The sequence below is a fragment of the Cynocephalus volans genome, chromosome 1 (assembly GCF_027409185.1).
Source record: "Cynocephalus volans isolate mCynVol1 chromosome 1, mCynVol1.pri, whole genome shotgun sequence".
NCBI lineage: Eukaryota > Metazoa > Chordata > Mammalia > Dermoptera > Cynocephalidae > Cynocephalus > Cynocephalus volans.
The window spans coordinates 125,551,608-125,564,810 of NC_084460.1; the positions used below are offsets into that span (position 1 = coordinate 125,551,608).

At 37.5% G+C, this 13,203-nt stretch overlaps 1 protein-coding gene across 1 annotated transcript in view; it reads right to left on the reverse strand.

The window, feature by feature from the left end:
- Positions 1-11,741, reverse strand: part of TIMMDC1 (translocase of inner mitochondrial membrane domain containing 1) — a 32,147-nt gene extending 20,406 nt beyond the window's left edge. Inside the window, exons 1-4 of the mRNA XM_063103784.1 lie at positions 11,349-11,741; positions 8,624-8,789; positions 5,544-5,632; positions 4,961-5,028 (exon numbers count right to left, since the gene is read on the reverse strand). Coding sequence (XP_062959854.1) covers positions 4,961-5,028; positions 5,544-5,632; positions 8,624-8,789; positions 11,349-11,542 — 517 coding nt within the window. The 5' untranslated portion in view covers positions 11,543-11,741. The remainder of the gene's footprint in view (positions 1-4,960; positions 5,029-5,543; positions 5,633-8,623; positions 8,790-11,348) is intronic.
- Between the last annotated feature and the right edge of the window lie 1,462 nt (positions 11,742-13,203).

Here is a 13,203-nt window from a genome sequence, read left to right on the forward strand (position 1 = left end):
AAACTCAAAGACAAAGAGAGAATCTAAAAAATTGCAAGAGAGAAGTGTGAAGTCACCTATAAGGAAGCCCCAATCAGACTAAAATCAGACTTTTCATCAGAAACCCTAAAAGCTAGAAAAGAATGGGATGATATATTCAAAATACTAAAGGACAAAAATTGCCAGCCAAGAATACTTTACCCAGCAAGGCTATCCTTCTGAAATGAAGGACAAATAGTAAATTTCTCAGATAAACAAAAACTGCAGGAGTTCACTACCACATGACCAGCCTTACAAGAAAATCTCAAGGGAGTACTGAGTTTGGTACCTGAAAAATAACCATCAATGTCATGAATACTCAAGAAAGAACAAAATGTACCAGTAAAACAAAAATGCTAACAATAAAGAAAAAAAATAGTTTATCTACCACCCCAAGAAACCAACAGAGAAGACAAACAGAAAATCAGAAAGAAAGGAACAAAAGATACTTAAGACAGCTAAACAAAAATCAGTAAAATGACAGGAGTAAATCAACACTTTTCAATAATAACTCTAAATGTAAAAGGATTAAATTCTCCACTCAAAAGACACAGATTGACTGGATTAAAAAGATGGACCCAACAATATGCGGGCTGGCCTGTGGCTCACTTGGGAGAGCGTTTTGCTGAGAACAACAAGGCCCCAGGTTCAGATACTATATAGGGATGGCCGGTTAGCTCACTGGTTGAGCATGGTGCTGACAACCCCAAGCCAAGGGTTGAGATCCCCTTACCAGTCATCTTCTTAAAAAAACAAACAAAAAAAAAGACTGACAACAATATGCTGCCTTCAAGAGACTCACCTCACCTGTAAAGACACACAGACTAAGAGTGAAAGGATGGAAAAAGATATACCATGCAAATAGAAATGAAAAACGAGCTGGAGTAGCTATTCTTATATCAGATAAAACAGACTTTAAAAACCATAAAAAGACATAAAGAAGGGCACTATATAATGATAAAAGGATCTATACATCAAGAAGACATAACAATCGTAAATATATACGCATCCAACATCAGAGCAGCCAGATTTATAAAGCAAACGTGATTAGACCTAAAGAACAAGATAAGACACTACTACCATAATAGTGGTGGACCTGAACACCCAACTCTCAACACTGGACAGATCATCTAGGCAATAAATCAATACAGAAACACAAGACCTAAACAACACTTTAGACCAACTGGACTTGGCAGATATCTACAAAACATTCCATCCAACAACCTCAGAATATTCATTCTTCTCATCAGCACATGCAATATTCTCCAGGATAGACCACGTTAGGTCACAAGTCAAGTCTCAACAAATTTAAAAAAAACTGGAATTATTCCATATTTTTTTTTCAGATCAGAATGGATTAAAATTAGAAATCAATAACAAATGAAATTCTGGAAACTATACAAACACATGGAAATTAAACAACATTCTACTTAATGACATTTGGGTCCAAGAAGAAATTAAACAAGAAATCAAAAAATTTCTTGAAACTAATGAAAATAATGACACATCATACCAAAACCTGTGGGATACTGCAAAAGCAGTACTAAGGGGGAAATTTATCACATTAAATGCTTATTTCAGAAGTATGGAAAGATGGCAAGCAAACAATCTCACACTTCACCTTAAAGAACTAGAAAAACAAGAATAACCCAAAACCAAAGTTAGTAGATGGAAAGAAATAATTAAGATCAGGCCAGAACTAAATGAAATAGAAATCCAAAAAACGATATAAAAGATCAATGAAACAAAAAGTTGGTTTTTTGAAAAGATACATAAAATTGACAAATCTTTAGCAAGGCTAATTAAGAAAAGAAGAGAGAAGACCCAAACAACAAAAATTAGAAATGAAAAAGGTGATATTACAACTGATACCTCAGAAATACAAGGATTCATTAGAGATTACTATAAACAACTATATGCCAACAAATTTGAAAATCTGAAGGATATATTTCTGGACACATACAAACTACCAAAACCAAGCCAAGAAGATATAGAAAATCTGAACAGACCAATAACAATAAAAGAGATTGAAGCTGTTATCAGAGGGCTCCCAACAAAGAAAAGCAGGACCAGATGGGTTCACTGCAGAGTTCTATCAAACCACCAAAGAGGAATTGATACCAATTCCCTACAAACTATTCTAAAAGACTGAAACAGAGGCCATTCTCCCAAACTCATTCTATGAGGCAAACATCACTCTGATACCCAAACCAGACAAAGATACAACACAAAAAGAAAACAACGGGCCAATATCCTTGATGAATATAGATGCATAAATCCTCAGTAAAATACTAGCTAACAGAATACAGCAACACATACACAAAATTATATACCATGATCAAGTGGGATTCATCCCAGGGCTGCAAGGTTGGTTCAACATACACAAATCAATAAATGTGACACACCACATCAATAAAATCAAAGACAAAAACCATATGATCATCTCTATGCATGCTGAAAACGCATTTGACAAAATTCAACATTCATTCATGATAAAGACTCTCTACAAGTTAGGTATAGATGGAAAGTATCTTAACACAATAAAAGCCATATATGATAAGCCCACTGACAATATCATCCTAAACAGGGTTCTTTTAAGAACAGGAACTAGACAAGGATGCCCACTCTCACAACTCCTATTCAACATACTATTGGAAGTACTAGCCAGAGCAATCAGAGAAGAGAAGAAAATAAAGGGCATCCAGATTGGAAAAGATGAAGTCAAACTGTCCTTGTTTACAGATGATATGATCCTATATACTGAACAGCCTAAAGCCTCTACAAAAAACCTCTTAGAGTTGATAAATGATTTCAGCAAAGTTGCAGGATACAAAATCAACACACAAAAATCAGTAGCATTTCTATACTCCAACAGTCAACATGCAGAAAAAGAAATCAAGACAGCTAGCTCATTTACAATAGCCACCAAAAAAAAAAAAAATACTTAGGAATAAAGTTAGCCAAGGATGTGAAAAATCTCTATGAAGAGAACTACAAACCACTGTTGAGAGAAATTAAGGAGGACACAAGAAGATGAAAAGATATCCCATGCTCTTGGATTGGAAGAATTAACATTGTGAAAATGTCCAAATTACCCAAAGTGATCTACAGACTCAATATAATCCCCTTCCAAATTCCAATGACATTTTTCTCAGAAATGGAAAAAACTATCCAGACACTTATGTGGAATAACAAAAGACCACAAATAGCCACAACAATCCTGAGGAAAAAAATAAACCTAGAGGCATAATGCTACCTGAGTTTAAACTATATTACAAAGCTATAATGACCAAAACAGCATGGTACTGGCATAAAAACAGACACACAGATCAATCGAATAGAAATAGAGAGCCAGAAATCAACCCATACACCTACAGCCATCTGATCTTTGACAAAGGTGCCATGTCTACATACTGGGGAAGAGATGCCTTTTCAGCAAATGGTGCTGGGAAAACTGGATATCCATATGCAGGAGAATGAAACTAGACCCATACCTCTCACCATATATCAAAATCAACTCAAAATGGATTAAAGAATTAAAAATACATCTGGAAACAATAAAACTCCTTAAAGAAAACATAGGGGAAACACTCTGGGAAGTTGCCTTGGGTACAGACTTCATGAATATGACCAGAAAAGCACAGGCAACCAAAGGAAAAATAAACAAATGGGATTATATCAAACTAAAAAGCTTCTGCACAGCAAAAGAAACAATCTCAGAGTGAAAAGACAACCAACAGAGCGAGAGAAAATACTTACAAAATACACATCTAACAAAGGATTAATATCCAGAATATACAAGGAACTCAAACAACTTCACAGCAAAAAAACCCCAAATAACTCAATTAAAAACTAGCCAAAGGAGCTGAATAGGCATTTCTCAAAGGAGGATACACGAATGGCCAACAGACATGAAAAAATGCTCATCATCACTCAGCATTTGGGAAGTGCAAATTGAAACCACACTGAGATACCATCTCACTCCAGTTAGATGGGCTAATATCCAAAAGACTGAGAATGATAAATGCCGGTGAGGTTGCGGAGAAAAAGGAACTCTCTTACACTGTTGGTGGGACTGCAAAATGGTGTAGCCTTTATGGAAAATGGTATGGAGTTTCCTCAAACAATTACAGATAGATCTACCACATGACTCAGCTATTCTATTGCTGGGAATATACCCAGAGGAATGGAAATTGTCATGCCGAAGGGATACCTGTACTCCCATGTTTACTACAGCACGATTTACAATAGTCAAGAGTTGGAACCAGCCTAAATGTCCACCATCAGATGAGTGGTTAAGAAAACTGTGGTATATCTACACAATGAAATACTACTCTGCTATAAAAAAGAATGAAATACTACCATTTGCAACAACATGGATGGACTTAGAGAAAATTATATTAAGTGAAACAGTCAGGCACAGAAAGAGAAATACCACAAGTTCTCACTTATAAGTGGGAGCTAAAAATAAAGAAACAAACAAACAAATAAATAAACAAATAAATAAATGATGAGTGGGGGAAGAAGACACAACAATCACAACAATTCCTTCAACTTGTTAAGACAAGTGAACAGATATGATGTAGTTGGTGGGGGAGGGGACAGAGAGAGGGGGGAAAGAGGAACAGGTAAAGGGACACAAAAATCTGCTACAATGTACATTGAGAATTTAAAATAAAATAAAATAAAATAAAATAAAATAAAAAATAAATAAAATTTAAAAAAATAAAATTCAGTGAAAGCAAGGACTTTGTTTTGTTCACTAAACACACCAAGGGCCAAGCACAGTGTTCTCCAAAAATCCATTCTGCATAAATGCTGAATGAGGTGCGACAGGAAGCCACACACAGAGCTCAGTAGTTGTCATTTATAAGTCCTCACACATTTCCTAAACCGTATTTGAGAAGGCTGAACAATGTAAACAAGAACAAAAGCATCTTACCTCCTGCAATGACAAAATGGCTCAGGGTATTTTCATTTCGGTACACATTTAGACCAGTGTGCACTGTGCTGGGAGGAAAGGAGAAGGAAAACATAAGGTTTAAAGCATAACCCACTTACCATCCTGACCGCTATTTTCACTAAAGTCACAGGTTTAGAAGGGCCTACTGTATCAACCCCTAGTCTCATTCTAGGCCCCTTCAATATACTCCTGACTGCTAATATGCCTATGGGGTTTCTAAGTGAAGTTTCTCCTGCTGAAGAATGAAGCAAAAAAACAATGAAACCTCTGGAATAAATATTCACTTAGAAATAGAAACACAAAAAGATTTTTTTGAAGAATTTCTCTTTCTTAGAAACCTTGCATCTATTTTGATCCTAATTGGTAGACCTCCATCATGGATGCCTTTTACATGGACAGACAAAAGTTCTGAAGAAAAAGGCATTATGATTCACTTTCATGTGGATGCTCAGTTTTTTTAATCCTACCTGCTCAAAAGATGCACTCCTAAAAAAATATCAGGATCATCTCTCACAATTCAGAGAACTTAAAAAAAAAAAAAAAAAAAATTCAGAGAACTTACTTGAATACAGTCACAAACACTGTAGTTCTCCAACTCCAGCGCCAGCCATACCGAATGAAGCCTCGTGTGGCAGCACGATGTGCACATTGCTAAAGTTAATTAAAAAAACTGTGAGGTGCTAAGAGTCCTTCATACTTTCCTTATTCTAAAACTATGGTGGAGCAATGTCAAGTATGGATTATTCATGTATATCTAAACAGATAGAAATGATAGAAAATCTTTAGAAGTATCATTCTTTAAGTATTGAGGCTTAAGCAAAAGTCCCATGTACATCCTATTGTATCAGGAGATGGAAGAGGAACTAGGAATCGCCACTGTAAACCTAGTAACCCATCAATGAAGTACCTACTGAGAATCTATGTGGCAACCATCATGACAGACATAAAACCAGTATTAGACATGCTTTTTACATTCAAGAAATCTTGGGGAAAAGAAAAACATAAAGAACAACAACATCTAAGTAAATGCTAAATAAAAGGGCAAGTATTAAAGTAATACAGATTTGCAGGAGAAGAACAGAGGAAGAAAAAATAATACTTTTTGACCACCCTCTACGTAAAAAGTGTATTAATATATTACCTCTTTTAATCTTTACAACATTCTCTTCAGGAAGGTGTTTTAATTTTAACTAAAGCCTAGGAGGAAATTTATAACCAACATCACCCATCCAGAAAGGAACAAAGTCAGAACTGTAAGATACGCTGTCTGTTTCCACAGCCCATTTTCACTAGACCACCATGGAACAAGTTTGGTATAATATCATGAGGTAAAGTCTGGAGTTTTAAAGAATCTGAGAGAATCCCCGAACAGATCCTTAATTACTATGTGATCTTGGGCAAATCAAAACTTCTCTGAGAAGTACTGAGAGGAAAAAAAAAAAACCTTCTCTGAGAGGTATCAGTGTAAACTCTTGGCTTTTAATAAATAGGTAGATAGACCTTGATACAGATGTGTGTACACACACAAACACAAACACACTCTTAACTTTGCCTAGGGGATAAAAGCAGTGATACCCAGGTAGTGACAAACACACCTAGCACCCAGATGTTGGATTGTAAATACCATTCTCCACTAAAAGAAACTTGAGCTTCTTGGAGAAATAGCTAATTCCAGGGCTGGTACTGGAAAAGTAAAAGATGAGTCAAGAATGGTTTACATTGCCAAAAAACAAAGGCATGCTAAAAGAATGATGGGGACTTATCAAAAGGACACAGGGTCTAGCTTAAAGAGATCCAATTGTTCAAATCCAGGTCAATTTGGGTATCAAAATAAATAATAGTAATGGATTATAAACCTACAAAATAAAATAAGAATCCATGAGTCCATACTGATATAAATTATAAGTGGATAAATAAATAAGTAAATGGGGAGGAGAAATACTTCCTTAAAGCAGAATACTAACCAATAAATGTAGAAAAAGTGATAGCACTTAGAAAGTGGTCATTTGGGGGCTGGCTGGTCAACTCATTTGGTCAGAGCATGATGTTGATAACACCAAGGTCAAGAGTTCAGATCCCCAAACCAGCCAGCTGCCAAAAAACCAAGAAAGTGGTCATTTGGCAACCACCACAGTAATAACTGTTTCAGGCAAGGATCATCATTGAATGCTAAAACTAGAGGGTAGAAATTTGATGAAAAATAAGATATTTACATAGCCTCAAAGGAACTAACAAGTATCCATAAAATACTAATTACAAAAGGAAAAAAATAGTAATTCGACAGTGGATAAACCTGGCAGCAGCCGTCTTAACCAAAAAACTAAAGTAACCAAGAAACTAAAGAAAACATCACTAGTGAAGGGATAAATAGATATTATGTGCTTCTGAAAAAAAAAGAAAAAAAAAAGGACTCAAAAAGATACAATATCAATTCTAGAGTATTCCTGCCAAAAACATAGGCTAAATCTAATCGTGACAAACCATCAAACAAATCTAAGTTGAGGGACATTCTACAAAATAAATGGCCTTTAGTCTTCAAAACTGTCAAGGTCATGGAAGACAAAGACAGACAGACAAACTCTTCCAGACTAAAAGAGACTAAAGCGGCATGACAGGCAAATTCAACATCGATCTAGTATTACATCCTGGATGAGAAAATGTATGTTTTTATTTTTTAGATAAATGATATTAGTGGGACAACTGGCAAAATTTACAGAAAGTCTGCAGATATCAGTACTGTATCAGTGTTTATTTTCTGATCTTGATAATTATAATTGTAGTTACATAAAAGATTGTCTGTTTTTAGAAAATACACACTTAAGTATTCATGTCTATAGCAATTCAGAAAAAAAACAGTACATATTATAGAGAGAGATAATGATAAAGGAAACATGATAAAATGTTAACATTTGGAGAATCTGTGTGAAAGGTATACAGGAAATCTTTTTTCCTTTTTTTTTGGAGGCTGGCCCGTACAGGGATCTGAACCCTTAACCTTGGGTGTTACAACACCATGCCCTAACCAACTGAGCAACCGGCTAGCCCTCCAAGCTTTGTACTACTTTTGCAACTTTGCTTTAAATCTGACAAAATTTCAAACAAGAAAGTTTTAAAAACTCTCTGAGCTTTAATTACTTCACCTATACAACAGAATTCATGTAAATAATGAGTTATATAATGATATAACAAATGAGTTAGCACTCTATAAACTGTAAAGTTATAAATGTTATTATTTTAGTGTGAGCTAGTGTACTCGTGGAGGCTTTATGAATGAGGAAAATATGTTACAGCTGAACCTTGATGATTTTGCAGAGGACTAGAAATGTATTTCAGAAATAAGAGCCATAGTGGTGATCCCAAACTTGCCTGTTGTAAAGATAAGCGGTCTGACAAGCCATGTGTAGGCACTTCAGCATTAGTACTTCCACTGTTAGTAAGTATAGACTTTATTTCTTTACTGACATCCTATACCCCTCCCCCCAAAACCAAGATCTAACTGAACCATTGTTTCCATTGTTATTTAGATTTTCTCTAACATCCTAACACCATCCCCTCAGCCCCAAGACCTACCTGAATCATTAAGTGTAAAGTGAATTGCTAAGTCGCTGTGCCCCCAGATACCTTTAGATCACCAGTACATACCACTGCATCAAACCGGTTATGATAAATCTCCGCTTGACTCTGTTCAATGTAGCGTTGTTTAGCATGAATAAAAGCTGGTATTCCCCCATAAACCCAGCCAATGATGCCTGCTGAAACTGCTGCCCTACAGATATTGTCAAGCTCCTTTGAAGTTCTCTGCTGTTCACTAAAACATCAAAAAGACAATGTTGTTTGGGATTAGCTTATGGATATTGCTCTCCAAAAGACACTATGATCAGAATTCCCCAAATGCTAATACCACAACATTTTTCATTATGGGGAGAAGTGATAAAATCCTTTGCTGAATTAAACAGTGCAGTTATATTAAAAGTAATATAAATCTCAGACAAAACTAATCTATGCTGTTAAAAATTAAAATAGTGGTTACTCTTGGGAAGGCAGTGACTGGAAGGGACACAAAAGTGAGCTTCTTGGATGCTGGTAACAATCTCTAGGTGTTGGTTACACAGCTATATGTTCAGTTTGTGAAAATTCATTGATAAGTATACTTAGGTACATTTTTCTAAATGCATATTATACTCTAATAAAAAAATGTTTTAAAGTGTTTTTATTTGATGACTATTACAACTACACCAGACCCCTGGAAACAGGGAGAATTTGTGAGTTAGATGTGGAGACCAGTAATTCTCCTTCTGAATTTTAAGCTGACTTTTAGAAGTTGCACAAACTCCTAAGATTTTATGGCAATGTACAAAAGAATGAAAACATGGATATTAAAAAAAAAAAATGAAAACCCTTACTATTTAATTTTTATGACACACTCAGATAAGCATTGGGAAAGCTCACTATCGGCAGCAAAGGCCAATCTAAAACAAGGAAAAACTACTGTTTAATTCAATGTATTACACGCAAACGCATAAGAAACTAGAACTGCTAATGGAGGTTCTAAGATGTCCTCCTGAAACTGCTCTAAGGATAGCTAAGTTTTTAAATTTTAAGTTGTTATAAATAATGGCCTTCTAGGTAACTACTAAGTGTTTTCTTACTTACATTATTACTTGCTTTCTTAAGAGACTGTACAAGTGTTTATCTAATTTTCAATAATCACAACATTTCTGAAATAAGAACTAGTGAGTCTTTACAGTTCCTGCATCTACAAGAAAGTTCAAGATCTTAGAAAACTGTAATTCTTAGTTATGTCAATAGGAAAACCGTTATAATTTGAACTTTATTATTTTATCTTTCATAGTGTATAAGACCCCAAACAACATCCACATAAAAACTGGTCTATGGTAGAACTCAGAAAAGAGAAAATGTAAAAGAGTTTAAGATTTAACAAGCCAGGAGATGTATATGCTTTGCCTCTTTTTCATCCTTTTGAATAATTTTATGATATAAGTGATATTTATCTCCATTTTATCAATTTGGAAATAGGGGCTCTAAGAAGTTATACGGTTGGTCCAAACAACTATTGAATGGTGGAGAAGAAAATAACAGACACAGTGGAGGAATGGACCTACGCTACAAGTAACAATGGGGTTGTGGTCCTCCCTGCTAACTGAACTACAGCCAGAGCACAAGCTCTCTGACCCTTGGTTTCCTCATCCAGACATGGAGGGGAGCATGAAAGTTGCATAATCTTTCAAATTTCTTTCAGTTCCAACATTCTGTGGTTTATAAAGTTGATCAAAATACACTCTGCTGGGGCCGAGCCGGTGGCGCACTCAGGAGAGTGCGGCACTGGGAGCGCAGCGATGCTCCCGCTGCGGGTTCGGATCCTATGTAGGAATGACCGGTGCACTCACTGGCTGAGTGCCGGTCACGAAAAAGACCAAAAAAAAAAAAAAAAAAAAAAAAAAAAAAAAAAAATACCCTCTGCTGTTATACACTACATACGATCTTTCACAAATACCTAAAATACTGGAAGGACAACCGAGAAAAGCTGCCTCATTATCTTTAAAATAGACGATGAAAACTAAACAAAGAAATTAAATACAAGTTTGCCAGCCCACATGCCTCAACTACCTCAGCAACGTTTCAACTTTTAACTTGACCACTTGATAACACGTGAGTATGGTAAATTACTTCACGAAAGGACAAACTTTTCACCAGTAATGAAGAAATAAACTAATAAAAGAATTAGATATCCTGAGTTTTTATTAGATAAAATTAATTTAAAGGATTATCCTTTATTCTGAAATACTGTCTTGCTTATTTTAAAATCTAGCTAATATCTTTCATTTTACAAAATGATGAGACAACAGTTGCTACTATTTTTAATTCCTAATTTGGCAAAATAAAAAATGGACAACTCTCTCTGTCCCACCACTGTGGGGATGAGGGAGGGAACGCTACTGGTCATGTAATACCTATGTTTGGCATCAACTGAAATACTAAAAAGAATACTAAAATGGATTTCTGCAGACATGGGTTCCGGGGCCAATTCTGGCACTAACTAGTTTGGTTTAACTCTTCTAATCCGTAAAATTAAGGGCTTGATTGCGCTAAGACTATACTCCCTAAATATCTCTAAGAGATCTGACTTCCAGTGATTCTGACTCCTACCATTTAAAAAGCTGCCTGTAAACCAACAGAACTACCAAATGGCAATGTCAGGCTCTAAGCTTGTAGTACAAATATTACAACTTCAAATATCATTTGAAGATAAACCACAGCACCCCTGGGGTCGCGGCTGTCCCTGGCTGCAGGATACCTCCTTCGCGGCCCCCGCCTCCCACCTCCCACAGACCCTAGGCTCTTTTACTCTTTGACAAACAGCTCCAGCAGGCGGTCCCATCCGGATTCCGGGTAATGGGGTTTGGGGACGAAGGGAGGCAGCTTCTTATCCTCGGCAAGAGCCTCCGAATCGGCAGCCACAGCTTCGGCCGCAAAGACTCGGGGGAAAGGACTCAGTACCCTGAAAAGGAAGCTCCGCGGCGCGAACGGCGGCACTTCCATGGCCCTCTCCCGACCTGCGAGAAGACAGACGTGGGCGCTCAGAACCGCAGGCCGCAAGAAGGCGCCATGGAAGAAGGTGAGGCTAACTGCACAAGTGAGTGAATATCCGTGCACTAATCTGCGGTCACAAACGCTCCACAACCTTGCCCTCAGTGACCGGTGTCACTTTGGAGTCCCTTGGAAACACGAGACAGGAAGCCCCTCCCCTACCAGGGCAAAGACCAAGGGGCGGGGCGACAGCGCACAACGGCGGAGCCCTAGCTGAAAACGCTTCCGGTTGGGGGCGGGAGGGGCCGCGGCTGCTCCAGGCCCGGCCCCCGGAAATGAGTTGGCAGAGAGCAACCACGCTCAGTGAGGTCTTTCCTCGTTTCGGCTTGGTACGCAGACGAGGCCTAGGCCAGGTTATTCTCAGCTTGAGGCGGTCACACGCAGAAGTAATGTAGCGTATTTAAGATGCCAGAAATCCCACGTAAATAAAGTTTATAATTTTCATTGAAATGCACACATTTAAAATATTTTCAAACTGGTTTGTGTAATTTCATAAAATCCTTGTTAGTCACTGAACATATTCCTGTATTCTCTTTGCTAATCCATACTTAACCTCCTTAAATCCTTTCTAATTGTAATTCAAAATTGCTACACTCTTTAGTAGGATACAGGAAATAGAATTCTGGAATTTGACAGCTGAAAATTCTATAAATAAGGCCCAGAAAAGTGACTGAGTGATTACTTGAATTAGTGACAGTGCCACGAAGATGTCTCTGGTGCTTCGGAAACAAAATTAGACTCAGCACCCATCATAGCACTTAATACATTGCATCATAATTTCCTACTTGCCAATCTGTCTCAGTAGATTAACCTTGAAGCCAGAGACCACATATAATCATCTCTGATTCTCCAGGACCTTGCATGGGGTGTCTGGCATGTAGTAGGTGTTCAGTAAATATTCGTTGAATGAATTCAGATCCCCTGACTCCTGGCTCTAGGTTGCTGCTTATTCCACATTAGGTAGAGGTGGGAACCAGGATAAGGTCCCAAGGCCTGAAAGCCCAGGAAAATGGCTGTGCAGCCTGCCTAGCTTGCATGTAGAAAAATCTAAATGCTTCCTTCAGATGACCCCAGGATTCACTAGCCTGTACATACAAATGAGGTCATATTAACAGACAAATTTCACTAACTCCATTGCTGCTTTCTCCTTTGTGCAATTGGAGACTGATCTCCAAGATTCCCTTTGCCACCTAGTACTTCAAGAAAGTTCCCAGCCCATTGGCTACTGTACTGCTCACTGTTGCTGCTGTTCCATCTCAGCTCTCTCAGACTGTCACCCTCCCTCATTCATACTTCCCCAAACCCTCAAGGCTTACCTTCTCTTACCACTAGGGAATACTCTCCTTCCTCTGTGTCAGCTGTTTTTGAAGGGTCTCAGAGCAACACTGTCTGAGGCAAAAGGTGTAGGGTTTAGTTGGAGCACTCTGTCTCACACACAGTGCTCTTATCCCCAGGACACAGATTAGCCAGCAGAGTGAGTGCATCAGGGAAGGATTTCAGTACAGTTACTACAGTGTGTCTGGAACTACCATTCTCCTACTTTCAGCTCTTGTTGCTGAGTTCCACTCATAGAACCTAATAGCTTCTTCCCCCATAGTGAATTTTCTACCAGG